This window comes from Ischnura elegans, chromosome 11 (assembly GCF_921293095.1).
Source record: "Ischnura elegans chromosome 11, ioIscEleg1.1, whole genome shotgun sequence".
Lineage (NCBI taxonomy): Eukaryota > Metazoa > Arthropoda > Insecta > Odonata > Coenagrionidae > Ischnura > Ischnura elegans.
Window position 1 is genome coordinate 59,451,760 of NC_060256.1, and position 18,408 is coordinate 59,470,167.

The 18,408-nt window shown below is 36.5% G+C and overlaps 1 protein-coding gene across 3 annotated transcripts in view; it reads right to left on the reverse strand.

The window, feature by feature from the left end:
• LOC124168483 (mucin-17) overlaps window positions 1–18,408 on the reverse strand; it is a 60,814-nt gene that overhangs the window by 1,702 nt on the left and 40,704 nt on the right. For 2 of the 3 annotated variants that reach the window (XM_046546769.1, XM_046546767.1), the window contains 7 exons: window positions 17,201–17,504; window positions 15,487–15,782; window positions 14,757–14,961; window positions 13,005–13,058; window positions 8,857–8,945; window positions 4,498–4,766; window positions 3,020–3,142 (listed from right to left, as the gene is read on the reverse strand). In XM_046546769.1, the coding sequence (XP_046402725.1) occupies window positions 3,020–3,142; window positions 4,498–4,766; window positions 8,857–8,945; window positions 13,005–13,058; window positions 14,757–14,961; window positions 15,487–15,782; window positions 17,201–17,504 (1,340 nt within the window). The remainder of the gene's footprint in view (window positions 1–3,019; window positions 3,143–4,497; window positions 4,767–8,856; window positions 8,946–13,004; window positions 13,059–14,756; window positions 14,962–15,486; window positions 15,783–17,200; window positions 17,505–18,408) is intronic. The other variant, XM_046546768.1, reaches the window with a different exon arrangement.

The window sequence follows — 18,408 nt, forward strand, 5'->3', positions numbered from 1 at the left end:
AAAACTTCAATTTTACGCATTTTGAGTTTACATCGAGTCTAGTTTTTACGCAGAGACACTGCGCCAAGTCTGGCCGGAAAGCAAATTCTACACTACACTATTCTACATCGAAGACACAGCCGCGACGTGATAGGTTACTGATTTTTGCAACAAATCGAAAGCATGCAGAGGAGAAAATTTTAGTTTTGTGCCTGCAAAGTTTGGTATTTTAATTGCCTTGCATTATTTTTGATTTTTGCATTATTTTTTAGTAGTGATGGGTCGATTCCAAAATTTTATCGATTCCGATCCCGATTCTGACATTTCGATTCCGATTCTACCATCCGATTCCATCGATTCTGATGCCATAGGCTCCAAGAAAAATATCACTTAATTCCAGGCAACAAGAAAACCACTTTAAAAAATATTACTCTGTGAAAGAGTCAGTCGACAAAAGCATCTTTCATATCATCACTATGTAGTTAAAATGTAATAACTAAATTTCAAAACAGAACATACCTGAAAAGTGGTGTTACATGATAGGTGTTACTTTAGAATATTGGCAATCATAATATGTCGACTTTATCTATGTATCCAAACTACAAGGGAGAGACCTGAGTACAGAAATTTTCATAGCTGTAATAAAGATTACACACTACGTATATGAATCATGTAATATTTGGCCCTTTCAAATTCTCAAGCAGAAAAACCAATTATTCTACATGATCAGCCACCAGGTTTTGACGTCTCCATGTTACAGTATTAGTGCCTGCAGAAAATTGCCTTTTGCTACGCACTTGTGTGATTGGGCAAGTACTTTCCTACCAAAATTGCAAGATTTCGGAGACTTTGCAATTTTTATTAAAAATTATATCAACGATTTTTTTGGATCTTGAATCTTCATTATATTCAAGTGGACGAAGCGAATGAACTATAGAACTAAACTTTAGTTTTGTAGAGCCAAAAAAATTCTATACTTCTCACATCATTTAATCAACCTTAAAATCTCTTGCTTTTTTTAAGTTCAAGAAAGAAACTAAACGCTACAAATGAATATCACATCGGACGGACGCAGTAATACAAAAGGCTAAAAGAGCCTTGTGGTGTGAAAACTCCCCCTTCCGCGCGACTCACCTCGGCGAAGGTGGAAAGGGAAAATGGGTATCGGTTGTTGCCTTTCACAGAAACAGTTCATTTTTCTCTCTCTTAAGCATACTGACTTAATCTCTTCCCTTTACTTCAATACCCGAGGCATATTTCTTATGCGTAGGATAGTTCCGAAAAATATCCAATCCTTAGTGTTTTCACTCGAGTAATATGCGCTCAATGTTCTAGTCGATCTATACATAATCCTTTTTAACATCCTCAGTTTTAAGTCAATGAAGACCATTATCCATGCTTTAAATGACGATTTTCAAGACTAATGTTTTAAAAAAACTTGAAAAATCGGCCTCAGTTACCGAGCTTTAGAGTTCCGCGGCGTGTAGCTCAGCCTTGACGCGCGATTGAAAAATCGCTCTGATTTCCTTCGTCGCACACTTTTTTTTCCAAGATTTCTACTTAGTACTCTTTATAAATCTCTGTGGTTCAAATTTTCCGGGTTATATTTTTCGTAAACGAAAGATAATATCTACTTTATGTTAAATCACACGTGAAAAACGGGTCGGCCATTTTGCCTTGTAAAACCAGAGAGATGAGAGCCAAAATCTTCAAAAGTCATTGAAAGTATAGGCAAAGCACCAGATCAAAAGAATATTGCGTTTTTTATTCCACAAAACTCATACCAACGCAAAACCACTTGGATAAATTCAAAGATTTTTTGAGGAAAAACGATATCTCGCATGGCATTGAAAAATTGGTCATGTTTGGGCCTCTGTATCTCACTAAAGGTTCGTATTTATGTAAAATGGCATATACATCTATATATGGTAATAATTTATGAGTATTTACGCTAAGTTTCAAGTCTCTATCCCCAATAAGGTCATTTTGGACTTTATTCCAGCTTTTTCCAATTTTGGACCAGTGTGTGCCGGGTAGGAAGACGATCGGCCGCCGCGGCTGGCGTAAAGGTATTCGGCGCCCACGTCGACAACTATAGTGTATACAGCAAGCTGAAACTACCAGGCCAAGGCATTAGAATGACTTATCGGCTTTAAAAACTGCATTATTACATGAGTTTCATGATAGCGCTTTCTGTGGGCAGATTGCTGGACCTACTAGCCTCGAAAGCTCTGTAACCTTAACTACTCGACTCGACATTCGTAATGCTACTCGAAACGCTTGTGTCGAGTACCAAATACTCGACTCTACTCGAATTTTCGAGTACTCGCACATCCCTAGAAGATATGTGTTTTGTCACTACGATTACGTAGCACGAAAATTCAAATGAATGTTGGAAACGCGGTCGTAATATATTTTGTTGTTTGAAGTACTACTGGAATCGGAATCGATTTTTCACCTTGGCAAGTACTCGTTTTCGATTCTGGTTCTTGGTCGAGAATCGAGGAATCGAACCGACCCATCACTATTTTTTAGCTTTCTGCTTGAAAACCCATACTGACCATTATAATCAAAGCAGTTGATAGTCCTTAGATTCGTACTTTGTGTTGCTGGCGCATTTTCTTGATTGTTTAGCAAAAGGAGGTCAGTAAAAGTAAAGGGGGGACTATATTCCTTTGCATTTTTATTTTTCCCGAAACTGAAGCATCTAAATTAAGGGGAAGGGACTGCATTGAGAGGTTGACTATATTCAGAGAAATAAGGTAGTTCCTGGCGTCCGCCATTACAGATTATTTTCGGTGTACCCCCAACTGGTTTGTCGCATACCACCGGTTGGAAACTGCTGCTTTAAATTAATGAAGTATTTTCTGAGTCAATAAAATCAAAGCAACTGAATTACGATTGTAGAGTGTATAGTAAAATTATAAAAAATCCCAAAGCAGAACATCCACAGGTATTTGAATCTTCAGCATTTGATTTAAACATTAATACTATTATCGTATCTAACAATATCAAAGTAAATTCTAAGGTGCTTCCTTACCTTGATGAGTTCATTTATTCTGTTAACGTCCTTCTCCAGCTCCTTCCCTCCAATAGGCTGTTTCCTTTCCAACGTTCCAAGCATTTCTGTCAGCTTCTCATACACTTGTATTTCCAGGTCCGCCTGAAGAAACATCACCGACACAACAAAATTTCCAATGAGCTACATTGATATTTTTCTAGAAAATTTTGTTCCATAAAATGAGGACTTTCAGTCAAAATTCACAAGTATGACATCAAAACATTCAACTAAGAGGATTCTCAAAAATGGAAAACATTATATTTATTTGTTCTGCTGCTCTTAAACAACACCTTCACCCTTCTGATTAGTTTTGCAAGAGCAAAATGATTATGCAGTGCATCTCATAGATGATACTCTCTATAATCTATGGCTCAATTTTGTAGAGGTTCATTCCAACAAATGAAAGAAAACTATATACTTATCCACCAATTTATTCTCGTGGTACAACTAGTTTTGATGCAGTGGCATCATCATCAGGTAACTTGGTACATAGTTTTCTTTAATTTGTCTCAAAGATGATAATTTTTCACCTTTGAGATTATCATAATCATTTGCACATTCAGATCTCAAGATGTTAGATTGGCAAAAAACTGATATCATGACATCAAAACTGTCATCACATAGAATATATGAAAATGGATAATATCATGAAAAACTCATTTGCCATGACCCTGTTGTGTTTTTCACATTTTTGTGTTTCCCATAAGTGTGCACATCAAATAAATCCTGAAATGTGATATTATTTGAGGCTACCAATGGTTCCTAAGTACTTAGGCTCCTCAGAGCACAGGTTCTCAAAATTTAGTAACCTATTTTAGCAGATGAAAATGAACTTACCTTTTGAGACTAGGAAAACATAACCTTTCCAAATTCTAAAAAATGAGGGCCAGCCAACTGTGCAGTTTAAATTCTCCTCTAAATTAATAAGAAGTTTAAATAAATAAAAGATCGTAGCACTTTTGACCTCACCCCCGCCTCTTTTCCTGCGTTGCTACTTACTCCTCTCACTTTCTAAAGACACGCGGCCTCTCTTTTTACCCAAACCCCCCCTTTTTTTTCACTCTTCTCAAACCCCCCTCCCGCTTTTCCATGGTTCTTCTCCACGTGTCGTCATTTTACAGTTATGACTATAGTCCTCCTTCCAATGTGGGTTCCCCACATCCCGTAGTTGTATCTTTTCCCACTGTCTCCACTCTGTATGCCCGTTCCCACCCCCTTCCTCAAAGATGTCAAATCCTCCCCTAACCCACCCCCTTCCTTTCTCAAGGGTATAAAAGGGATTTTTAAATGTTTTGAAGTGTCTTGTACCAGGTGATGGCTCAGTGAGCCGAAACACATTGTACGCATTAAAAATTCTTGTGGAAAAGTGCTACGATCTTATATTTATTTAAATATGTCTAACTTCCACCAATTGAAGCCTGAATCTGTTGAACTTAATAAGAAGTTATTCTAATTACCAATTCTTCCATTTGGGCACTCAGGTGGTGAACTTTCCAACCATTCAGCTTTTGCAGTACCCTCTTCTGACCAGCTATGTCCGCAATTGAAGGCCTCCTCTCCTCCCTAGGGCGAACATCACCCGGGCGGATAAAATGGTTTTGCCGAGACTTCCAGGCGTGCCGATACCCATTGAGCAGACTCATCCCACTCGGTCGCTTGGCAACATGGTGCTGAGGTACACTCACAGGGGCAGCGGAAAGAGACGCAGCAGTAATTGCAGGGGTTGCTGAAAATAAAGCAGAATATCCTAAAACTCTAGCAAGTGAACACAGCACAGAATTTGCTTGATTTAAAGAGGAGTATTTTACGAGTATTAAAAAGCAGGGCTGTCACTAGCTTCTTGAATTCAATCTCTGTGACTATTCCCTGACTTTTTCCAGAGAAAAGTCTTTGTTTCTCCTGACTTATTTGCACTCTCCTTTTGAATATTGCACGAACATTTTTGTTCAACTAAGGATGGGCCACTTCACCAGTGATTCAAGTTTCCCCAGGTAGCTAGTGTGGCTAGCTCCCATTGCGGTCAAATTTTCTACAAGTGAAACATGGCAAAGAGAAAACATTTCTTAGAACAAAGGAAAAAAAATGCGTGGTAATAATGTAAAAACAATATTACTGTCGGCATCGAAATGATGTGCCGGTGTACTTTGCAAATTTATACTAAGGCGTGTGCGCATACTAAAATAACGAATAATAAGTTATTTAGAGAAATTTTATTTTATAGTTTGCTTTATTTTTTGTTTCATGACAAAGCCAAAAAATTAGACATGCCATTGCCATAAATGACTCTGCATACAGTAAAATTAGGTTTTGTCAGCTTAATGAACTTTGTAACTCAACCAAGGGAAACTACAAAGTCTACAGTATTTATCTTCTACAATAAGTAGCGAAAATTAATGGAGATACATAAAAAGACAACTCTTAAATTTTTGCTATGGCAATGATAGTGTAGCCACTGGTTTATAATAATAGCTATTATCGATAAGAGAACGAAGAAAGATATCTCTGATAAGTAAGTCAGTGATAAATGCATCACCCCATAATTATAAAATTCCACTTGAAAAGAGTAAGAGAAAAATAATAAAAGGCAAATCACTGTTCAAGTCAAAGTCTAAGAGTATAAATCACATTTCTACTTTTGGACAAGAAAACTGGGATTTGTAATCATTATAATACTGGTCATAAGCAATAAGTAAGTGCGTAATCATTTTTACACCAACCCACAGTACCTGTTATTACATTCATGGCATAAGAGCATAAAACTTAACCCTTTCATTGCGTAACATTTTCTCAGAGTTGTTTCACATTGGCGGAGAATTTTTTTTCACTGCATTCTCTTTGTTTTTCGAAAATATGTAAAAAAGTCCAATAGAAAAAAGATTTTTATATTCATTTCACTATTTATTAAACAATTTGTTAATGGCATCACAGTGATGCCATCCGCACCCATGTGAAAAAATGCTCCTGATATTTATGCAACCCGTTACACAAACATTAGGTGACGACGGGCAACTAATCTTTACGTAGCAACTAAGAAGCTTAAAATAATTTCTGAAATGATGGCGGAATTGAATTATAAAAGAAGATAAAAATATTCTCAGTTATCATCCACTTTCCATGCATCAAATTTTGGGCAAATAAAAGTTTTAGAAGTTTAATTTTCACATTTATAAATTTTTAAATTTACCAGTAACTTAGATTTGCATGCAAACATATGAAAGTTATTTTATCTTTTTGACATTTTATTTTGCGTTAATGCTATAAAAACTAACTAATAATTGTGGAATTCTTTGAAAAAAGGCTTCAAACACACCCCTGGAGATTCTGCACATTATATATCATCAGAGCCACTTTTTAGTCGTTCTTACAACGTGAGGAGTATTATTTTTCTGTTTGTCCTTAGAGTTTCAGAGGTGTGTCTTTTTTGAGTAACGCAATAGATATTTCAAGAGATTATTTTAATTTTCCATGCGTAAACTCAGCAGTGTTGCCACGAAAGGGGGGGTTATGGGTTACAACCCCCGTTGAGGCGCCAAAAACGGGTAAGATGGCCCCCGCACCCTCCGGAAGGGCCCTAAAACCTCCTGTAAAAACTCCTCATTTCAAAATCGTGGCTTCGCGACTGTATAAACTGTGTCCTTAGAGATGAAATCTATCGATTAATTTTCGCACGACTTTGTTTGCATGTCCCCTGCCTCCAACAGCACGATTCTTCGCCCATGTGTAAATTATAGCATCTTGCACGACGCCATTAGGCCCTGAAAGCATATATAATGTTATGCCGTGTTGTGGCGCCAAAGCAACATGGACTCATGAAGCAGAGTTCTTTACCCGGATAGTAAATTTATTTCATTCTTTGAGTGAATAAATTCAAAAGGGGTCGAATTTTATGCAAGGGGTCTCTTGGTATCGAATCATCTAATCCAGGGTCCCTGCCAAAATGCATGCAACGGAAAATTAGTTGAAATCGGTCTCGGGAAAAAGTGGTGTGAAGACAAGAAACATCGAAGATATTTTCCTACATTTTCCAATAATCTGGAATGGATGGCCATCTTGTAATACTTAATACAATCATACATTAGGTATACCAGATTAAAAATATCTCCCATTCCCCACGAGTAAGATTCCTATGCTCGGTCTTTTCTAATTATAATAGCTCTATTTGGTTGAAGTAAAATATGTAAATTGCTTCAAAGTTAAAAAATCCTTCGCGGAGAAGAACCAATGCAGTTTTTCATGCATGTACTTGAGTAAATTGTGCCAGAGGTAGTTTAATTGCGAGGAGATATTCTAAGCCAAAGGCTGATACATAAACGGTCCTTGGGGTTTGAGAATAGGAATAAAATTAAAAATAAAGGTTTTTTTTATTTATTTATTTTATTATTTTACTCTCAAACCACCGGATACAGCTCGTATTGGCCATTTTACACCGGGGTGTTCAACAAATGTAACAATTAAACGTACACAAACGACCATGCCCTGGATCGGGAAAACCTACCCAGGCGGGACTCGAACCCGCGACCTCTTGTTTGGCAGGCGAGAACGTTACCCCGCCGTCACCGAGGCCGGCAATATTTCTCCCATATTCCACGTAAGTGGCTAAAATTATGTAAAATACTGAAATTTCCAATAGAAAAAGGCTATACGGTGATATTATAAAAAAATAAAATCTCTGTAGGGGAGTGAAAATGCACGCAATCGAAAGATATCCGAAGTAGAGACTGTACTAATGGCGAGGGTCGAAAAAACTGAGCAGGAAGAGCTCACCTTCTCCACCACATGCACATAACAGAATACTTTGCATTTGCATTCATTTCTCATAAGAATGGCAAAAATACTTCTAAAAATAGAGATAACAGGAGACACAGAGTGACTTGTAGTCTATTCCGCGGTGACATAAAACGACTCTTTTTTTTTGAGCCCCGAAATTTGATCATTTTTTCCCCAAAGATTTCCCCAATTCTAATTTCTCTTTCAAAATGAAATAAATATAAAAGTTTTCCTAGAACCTTCATTATTTCCCGTGAATAACGAATTGGTGGACGTAATTATTCGAGCATAGTAACTTTAACAAACTCAAACGAAATAAATGAGAAAAAGTCGAAAAAATCTATTTCTTTTTCCGAAACCAATATAATCAAACCCCTATTGAAAGGATCGTTCAGAAAATGAGTTGCAAATATGTTATGGAAGAATGTTATGAGTTAAAACGGCATTAAGTAAATATTAAGTTTAAACAATAATAAAAAGAGAAACATATTATTCAACTGTGTTTAGCTTGTGTATTGTGACCGTATTTTGAAATACGAAAATATTTTTCGTCGGTGTGATGAAAGGAAGGTTATGACTAAATATTGTTTACAAAAATTTTAATACGACTAAAACGGGGATAATAACCTTAAAATATGGCAACATTTAGTACAAATATTCAGAAGAGTAAAGTAAGTATCACATTTTAATTTTTTTGTAATGACGAAAAATCTTACAAATTAAAAAGTACTCCATAAATGTAAAAAAAAGTACTAAAAAAATATAAACTTTTTTTCAAAAACGGAAGGCATATCAAGGTAGCCTGATCCAATGTGCGTGCGGGAAACCATCGTGAGAGTAGAAAGAACAGAGCGGAGGAGCGTAGGGAGCGATTGAAGGACATAGGCCGGCATGGCATCAATGTGATGCCACCCGCCCGTTGGCGGGACCTATGCTGGGCATCAATGCTATGCCATCCGCACTCAAAGGGTTAAAGAGGACAATATGAAGATACTTAATTCGATGATATGGATACGGTAATAAAATGAACAATTACAAGGACGACTTACCATTCTTCACCTCTTTCTTGATCTTGGCTTCTGAGAGAAATTCCATTTCATCTTCACTGAATTTAGGCTCTTGGAGTTCATTTCCAGTCCTGAGAATAATGCATTGGAAGGTTGAGAATTATTAGGTACATTAATTCTAACTTAAAGTGCATAAAAAATAAACAATTAGACTTCAAATTCCTACATATCACTTGTCTGACAAACCAAGAACATTTCATTTTGCTCAATCTATTATCGACATCATTACATATCATGAGATGATCAAGTTGTTATTAACCCAGAATTAACATTCACCAGTTAAATATTTTTTTTGTTTATTACAAACAGCTTATTACAAATACCATAAAGGCCGTTTTACACGGGGCACATACTTGCATAATTTGACGTATGTACAAAGGCGCAGTCAAAATTGCATCATGTAAAGCGGTGAATTGCTAGAACGCATGAACTAACTGTAATGCACTGCCAGTTGGCAATGACACATCACTGGAAGATGTTTGCTTTATCTTTGCCTCTTACTAACTTTATCAATAATGAAATCAATCTAAGTTATCAAATTTCTATCACGCAAGATGGTGACATATGAAGAGGTAATATGGAAAGCTGATGAGATGCCATCTCTCGAGAACACATTATGAAAAAAACAAGACACATGGATAGGCCCTTCCTTAAGATGTAAGGGACTGTTAGGAACCATGATAGATAGATTTGGTTTTGTTTAGACAGGGCACAGTTCAGGGTAACAATGTGAAAATTAGACTCAGAATAATTCAAATGCAAATTAATCCAACAATTCTAGACAGGGTTGTTATTGCATTTTTAAGGTTTGTATCCTTGCATTTTTTCTTATAATCTCGATTTTCCTAGACATAAAATTTTTGAATTGCAGGTGTAAATGAAACACATGATTATTTCAAAAATGTATTAATATTCTTTTTTAATTAAAAAATTTCCATGACAAAGTCAACAGTCCCGCTAGAAATCACCTGGGGATCATGGTGACTTTGTTGGTAGAAGACTGAGGTATTGGTTCAAGGGTTACAGGTAAAAATCCTGGCATATACTTTTGAAAACCCCTGGCTAGTTGCTTTAAATACTCTGAATTTTCAACATTCATATACCAGTGAATAATTCTAGGGTGACCACTACCCTCACCTATCTAAGCCAATCTTCAGGTTGATGTACAGAGACATTCCTAATTTTTAAAACTAAGTTTATCAAGGTTTTTACCCTTAATTATGTTCAGTACAGTGTGTCCTCGTTTAACGTCGTCCCGTTTAACGTTGTTTCACGATAACGTTGTCCAAAAATTGAAACCCTTGATCATTTAACGTCGTTATTGCTTCGCGATAACGTTGTTCAAATTATGCGCGGCGAAAAAAAAATGAATGGCGAATAGGACGCAAGCGCATCTGATGTATAGTAAATATTACTATATTAATGCGATTGGTAATTTTCGCTCGACAGAAAAGGTTGGCGTGGGTAGCGTATGTTAAATATGCGTCTTATCGAATAATTATCGCCTCATTTACCCATTATCCGTTTATTTTTCTGATGCCAACCGAAAAAAATGTCCACGAAGAAGAGTGGCTATCCTGGCGGTTCTTCAGACGTGAAGAAAAAACGGCGATATTAGAACAAAAACTTGGTATTATTAAAAGAATTAAAGAAGGTGCAACTGCTGGAGAGATCGGTCGAGTTTTAGGTTTGCAGGTCGAGTTTTTACAATTAAAATTTCTTCTGTTACTGAAAATATCGATGTTTCGCCATTAAAATACTTTCTTTTTAGTTTTTATATTTCATTTAATAATGCCTTATTCCCAACCTTTTCGTTATGAAAATTCGTTTCGTTTCGAATGAGTCGTTATCATGCTGAAGTGAATAATCGGTAATGAATGTTTCTCGCGATTTCCGCCGGGTTAAAGAATTCATATCATCACGAAAATTGACTCGCCCTTCATCCTCGTGCATCCGAGTGTCAGATTCAGATTTTTTTAGTTTTGGCCTGATTCAGGTGTCTCCCGATTGGTCACAAAGTCTGCTTAAACTTACGGCTCCGATAATTGGCCTCCTTGGATTCTCGCCCGGGAAATTCTGGATTCTTCACGAAGAAATGGATTGTTAGGAACATGGCTAGGAACCAATTTAAATTTTTTACATTGTTTCTTATGGGAAACACTGCATCGTTTAACGTTGTTTCGCTTAACGTCGACTTTTTCAGGAACGAATCAACAACGTTAAACGAGGACTCACTGTATACAGAAATACCTCACGATATTGTGTTCCTAACTTATTTTAATCATATAATCGACTACTGATCACAATATACAATGCAGATTTTTTGTGTGATTAGGAAGACTTCACATTATGGCACAGTAAAACAAACAACAGGCAGTTACCTAATTTTAGAAAATAACTAATCATGTAAAACTGAAAGTCATTGGGTGAATCTATGATTGCTAAAAACGAAATAATGATTACAGGAAATCATTCTTGATCAACTACACGATTCACGCCAAACAAGCCTAAAATAAAGCAAAAGCAATTATGATGGAGGTTCATTGTAAGCATGCTCTAACTTAGAGAACATCAAGCAAGAGGATCCATCACTCCCTCTTAGATCTTAGAAGTTTGTATTTTTTTACTGTATTGCATGCTTAAAAATTACATTAGCTCCCATGAAATTTTGAGATTGTATAGAGTAACCTTTGTCAACATTTGCCCATAAATGAAATAAAATAAAGACATGAGCAAAGTCACTATAATTTTAAAATCTGATATATGTACAGGCAAATGTGATAATTGTGGGTAAATTTTTCTCGGGATTCCCACCGGGTTAATGTTTTTATAACGGCCAACGTTTAGTACCGTCTTGGCACTCATCATCAGGGCTTGAAACGTTGGCTGTTATAAAAACATTAACCCGGTGGGAATCCCGAGAAAAGGTAACCCACATTATTCGCCGGGAAAGCATAAAATCATATTTCATAAATGTGATAATTGTTTACTTTATATAACCAGAAAATTTCATGATGATTGAATAATTATCAAATCAGAGATAAGTCATTAAAAGGACTAGTTTTCCAGAAGTGATGAGTCCTTTTAATTGGAATGCATAATATTAGTAAATAATATGATAATTAGTGGCATTTTGTACCAAATGGTTAATAAAATATTGGTGTTTTGAAATATGGCATTATTCTGCAGTTAAAATTATCCACAATATTTATTCCCTGAATGAAAATAATTTTCAGATAGTATACAAAATGAAGGCAAGTAAAGTAATAATTTACACCCAGCACAATACATTTCCACCATGGGAACTTAGAAAACTCAAGATAGTTATTGAAATTAATGCAACATACCTATACTTCTGCAGTATAAGGTTTAGCAATTAATGAGGAGCTCACTGGATGGAATGAATTCATAAAACATAACAAAAAATTTAATTTTTAGCATTTTTTACATGTCTTAAGATTTTTTTTCTAAGCTCTAAATTTTCCTACTCTTAGCACAAAGTAAGTTTATGTGCTTTCAAAATATAGAAAAGATGTAAATAAGGTTGAAGTTAAAACTGCATAAGACATACCAATACCGAAGATACGACTGAAGAAGTCACTACACCAGCTTCATATTGGAGATGTATCCGACCACCTCAGCTCAAATTGAATGAATAACACTCATAATGACAGAGGATAGGCAACTTTAAAACATTAACAAAAAGGAGACCTGAACCATTAAGTTCCAGATTTAAGTAAGACTGTGTATGTTGTCATAACTTTTTGTTCAAAGAGCCTGGCATCAATTTGTTCAGGATACAAGCAAAATTGCACAAAATAAGTAATAATAGCCCTCACTTTCACCTACCATAAATATGATAATCATATATTTTCCTGTACTTTTTCAAATGCTGAACTTAGCAGGTACCCTTTACAAAATCATAATTTTATTTCGGGCTTCAAAATGTAGGTAATAATACTAACTGGCACTACAATCTACCTCAAAATACCTCTACATCTCAAAGCTAGATGTGAAAATCCAATCCAAATAATCACAGCTTTGAGAAATAAATAACCTATAGGGCAACCTGCTTGGACTTAAAGTCATTTGAGCAGACTTTAAAACTGGGCATGAGCTATTGCAACTACCTCTGGAGGCTGGGATGCAACCCATGTTTTGGCAAAGATCGGCTATAATCTGACCTGGAAAAAAATTGGAACAACTGGGAGTCAGATTCAAGCAGCTCTATGACAGTGAAACAAGTACCTAAGTGCAACCATGAGTGCCCATGCATGCTAATTTCAGAAACTCATTCAAATGAAGGAATCAAGTAAGGATTCTGAGCGTAAATGAAGAAAAACACCCTGAAACTTCATTCAGATTCAGCTCTTCAGATATCCTCACATCTTTGTGTTATTTGCTCTGCTTTAAAGCAATAAAAATGCGCATCCACAGCACACAAGCTTGGCTACATTGAAGTGCTGGGTGACACAGACCATTATTCAGGATCAATAGATCCAAATGTCACTAACTAAAAACAGGAACTACAAAACTACCCTTCATTGGTATAGCATTTATAAATCTTTCATTAGACACATTATTAAAAATATTAGGAAGTACATTTCACAAAAAGAACTCTTTTGCTAATTTTTAATGGGGAAGGAATATACACCAAAAAACCATTCCTTTCCAAATTTATTTCATTCACATTTCCATCATCCCTGACCTGATTGTACTAACAATGATTCATTGAAACTTAAAAAAAAATAGTTTGAAACTATAAATTAAAGTTTATAACAGCAAGAGGGTGTTGTAATTCAAAATTACATTTCATAACTTTCTGAAGAAACATTCTACCATTGAATATTGTACTTGACATCTGCATATTTACTCTACCATTGAATTGAAAAAGTACAGAATGCAAGATATAAACTGGGTGAATCATTATTCAGCTATAATCAATCTAAACGCTAACCAAGATATGCTTATGAGAGATAATTGAAAGATACCCTTCTCCAGCAAGAAATTTACAAGAAGCCACAACTTTTTACATAAAGAATATCTGAAAATACAATGGAGCTTTAAGAGAATGCATTTACTTATAATTTCCTTATCATTCATGACAATAAGTATGCCAATACTATAGACCTAAATACCCAATGAACTTCCTTAATAACAACGAGTACAAATTCTGACTCATCAACAGATATACAGCATCAATAAAAAATTGAATCTTAAGCTATCTATTTGCCTGAAGACCAGGTTAGCTAACCGCTCAAAAATATGATTCTTTAATTTTACTAGCATTCATCTATAATGAGGTATCTATGTTTATGCATGAATTTGGCTAGTGCACATGCACACTGCAATAACTATTAACATTATTTTCTGATTGACGCATAAGATATTTTCCAAATGATGGACAGGTTGGCAACAATACTTACCACTTTTCAGAGCAAAATCACTGATTTTATGATGGAATGGATATCAATAGGAACAAACACCTCAATACTTATTCATCAAATCATTACTGAATACACAAATTAATTCCAATGCAACTGAAAAATTTCCACACTTGTACACCCATATTTAATGATTTTATTCAAGTTACCAGATATTTCTTTACGAGTGAAAATTTTTTTAAAAATCATGTTAACTACACTCCAAATTATCTCTAAAGCCAACTAGGAATCTTTGTCATCATCTATCCAATTTGTTGAATTAACTGAGTTTACCTCAGTCTATATAAGCCATAAATGATGCACATCTAAAATAACTCTTGTAGAGGATTCAAATTGGAATTTCTAAAAATTTAGGAGCAAGTGCAATCTCATACCCAGTGGGCTTTATCCAGCCAGTGAAGTGTAGTCAGCATAAAGCGTAAAAACTGAGATACTCACAGCTGCTGCTTCCGTGGCTTCTTCCGCGGGCTCATTTCGACGACAACCTGGGCTGGAGGGGGCGCTGGAATAAACGACCTTGCCTGTGGACCAGTGTCTGCTGGTGGGTGCAGATCGTCCATAGGCTCCGTCTTTACGAGAGATGAAGAGGAACCCGGAACCGGAGGTGCCAGCAACTGAGGAGGCAGAGAATCCTCACCCACATCTATGAAATTGGGAGAAAAAACACCACATGCTTATCAATTACTGATAAAAAAAATTAGGGCTGGTCCGATCGGATATTTCAGATCCAAATATCCGTGGATATTGCCCATCACCAGATACTTTGGAACCAAATTCACTGAGGGGATCGGATCTAGATTCGAAATTTTAAATAAATGCTTCAGCGAATGCAGCATCCCATAAGAGGGAGTGGAGAGAGTTCCGATCCTCTCTTACTTCGTTGTATAGCAGGCAATTGAAAATTCATTTTTATTAGAAAATATCCTAGGACACCTGAAATCAAGTATTTGATCCAGACAATTTTGCATTTCATTTCCCTGACCTATACTCCAAGATTATATTAATTACTAAAATTCCAGTTCACAGGCAGGTTGACAAGGTAACGAGTCCATTTGATTACTTTTCTGGATTCAGGTTTTAATGCATTTTGCCTAATGAGTTGTAAGCCCCCATTTAAGTAATTCAAAAGCAACTGCATTGATACCTTTTCAGTACCCACATAACTTACCGACTTCACCACCTGGAGATGATGTCGCAGAGATTGTCGTTGAGCCAGCTGACGATGAGGAAGAGGAAGATGACGAGGAAGATGTAGGCGATGACGATGTGTGATGGTTGCCGGCCCCTAAGGAGGGAGACGGAGGCGGAGAATGTGATGATGCACCAAGTGATGCAAGAGATGATGCAGCACTAGCTAATGATGCAGATCCCATTGTAGCTGATGCAGAACTGATTGCTGATGATGAAGTTGATGTAATACCTGCCAGGGCAGGCCCTAAATTTCTCTGAGCCTTCATTGGTGTCCTACAAACACAATAAAATTGATATGTAAATTAATATGATGCAGAAGAATATGAAAAGGAGCCTATTCGATGAATTCTCACAAATCATTCTTTGAAATTGTCTTGCTTTACTTCACAATAATACTTTGATGCTTAGGATGAAATTCAACACTACTTATACATTATGTATTGTACATCAGGTACGGTAAATTTGGTATTAAAAAAAAAATTAATTCATCTCTATGACGTTAAGAGCATGCAACTAAAATTTCAATGAATCAATTATTTTAGGATCTGAAGATGACTACTTTACTATATTTCGATCCTTTGCCAGCTTCCTGAGCTACTTGTGGTGAAAAAAGGAAGGCTTAACCCTTTCGCAGGTAAGTTGATGACATCACTGAAACTTGACAATCGGCTCACCACTTCTCCATTACTCTTAGTTCCACATATCCATCTCACATGATTCATAGTCCCTTAAACCCTAGTTGGTGATTCTTCCTATCAAAGGTTAGGTCTCTCTGAACAAGTTACTAACAAGGGGAGAGCAAGTACCTTGCTCCGCCTTTTTCAATGCCATATTTTTTATGGCATTCGGAATGGCGAACACATCTCTGAACTGATAGTGGTTCCATTGAATGGGCCTTAGTTTGGCTGTAATTAATTAATTTCCGAGCGGCATTTTTAACAAGCGCTATATAATCCCAAAATACAGTGACAAGTTTTTCCCTAATGTTAATTGCAGCGAGCATGGGCATGAGAAAAAATTTTTATCATCACAATGGCGTTTAGGAATTTTAAGCAGTGTCATTTTGAATGCGGAAATATAAAGACTACACTTGCTACCATCCTCAAGAACGTACGGAAAAATGAACTGTGGGCAATAACATTGGCTTTTTTTTCGAATAAATTAAATATTAACGCATTTAATGCAGCCACAACTTCCATGTTGATGTTTATACTGAAATCGAGATATAAGTTAATATTCATAGTAGAATTTCTTTTAAAAATTGACAAACACAACACAAAAGATAAAGAATTTAATTTTTGGTTTATATTTTTTGAGGGAGAAACAATTATTTATTTAGAAAACTGACTGAATGAACAATTGCATGACTGCGGTCCCTACCACCAATAGGGGTAATTAAAGATGATGGGTCCAGGTACCTTCTCCTGGATTTTGAGGGTACAGCCTAAATCCTGCTTTGTTAGGCCCCGAAACCAAGACCTTGCGAAACCGCGACCATCATAAAAGAGGGTGAGAATGGAAAGGTATATTTTCGGCATTTGTTCGCTTGCCTAGGAAAATCTCAGACGAAAATTTGCGGCTTTCGTCACCTGGGTGAAGAAACATCCTGCCGCATATTTTTGTCATTAGCGAAAGGGTTAATAGTAATTTTGATCTGAGTGAATAAACCCCATTAGTATGGGAGGGCTTACCCATCACAGTCCCTTTTCCTTAATATGCTGGGTCTTGGTGAAGAATTGGGTTTGATGGGTGAGGCCTGCACTGACACGATTGAGGCGGGCGTGGGTGCAGGGGGTGGGGCGAGCGTGGTCATTGGGTGCTTTGGCTGCAGGGTCGAGCCGGCAAAGTGAGCACCAACAATACCATTCCCCGCACCAGCAACCTCGACAAACTGCCCCTCGGAGAGGAAGGGCTGGGCACCCGATGCACTCCTTGTTGAATCAACAACCATGACTGGATTGAATCGCACTGGCCCTGAACCTGTAGTCATTATTCCTGTAGAAAATAAAAAAGACCATACACATACATTTACATTTTACAATTAGGTATGAGCAATGTAGCAAACAGCTGGGGCAAATAGGGATTACATCAAAAAATAGTTTCCAGGCAAAGCATCATTAGAAGAGGTAGAAAAGAAGCTACTCTTCATGCAACCAAAATGATGACTTGAGGGATGGTCAGTGGAAAGCAGCGCTTAAGCATACATCAAACTTTACGTCAACTAGCAACACATTTATTTTAGACTTTTTCACTGGGAATTTAAAAAATGCAATATTAAATGTTACTCCAGTAAAACACCGATTTCAATGGTAGTTACATTAGGTGCAGAATCTGGGTACTAGAGGGGCGACTAATAGCTACGGTCATTTGTACCATCAAGGAAGAAAGGTATGGAGTAAGGAAAGGAATGAGTATTAACAGGTAGCAGAACCAAAACTTGCTTTTTTTTAGCAATGGCAACATTCCCTTTTGCTTGAATTTTTCATAACAAAATAAATCTGTTGCCGATGAAAATCGAAGCCATGATTCTAAAACAACTGGAGTCCACTAAGCAAAGTCTACAGACAAACAACTTCCTGTGTAAGTACATCTACAAAGCTACCAAAGCCATGACTTTAACATCTCCCAATAAATTTTTATGCTACTCTAGGTAATGTTCTTTGAAAGAAATAATGAAGCAACAGCTATAATAGCTCCAATATTTTAAAACAAAATACTGTTCATCCCAAATTCCATCCACCTTGACTTGAGCCATTTGGAAATCATAATTTCAATTATATGTTTTCACAATGTTTTTCAGCATTTGATGCATTTTGACTTTGAAATGCTCAAAGCCAGTCAGCTTGACTACACTGAGAACATTCTGTCAGATTCACAGATATTAGAAATGCAGGACATA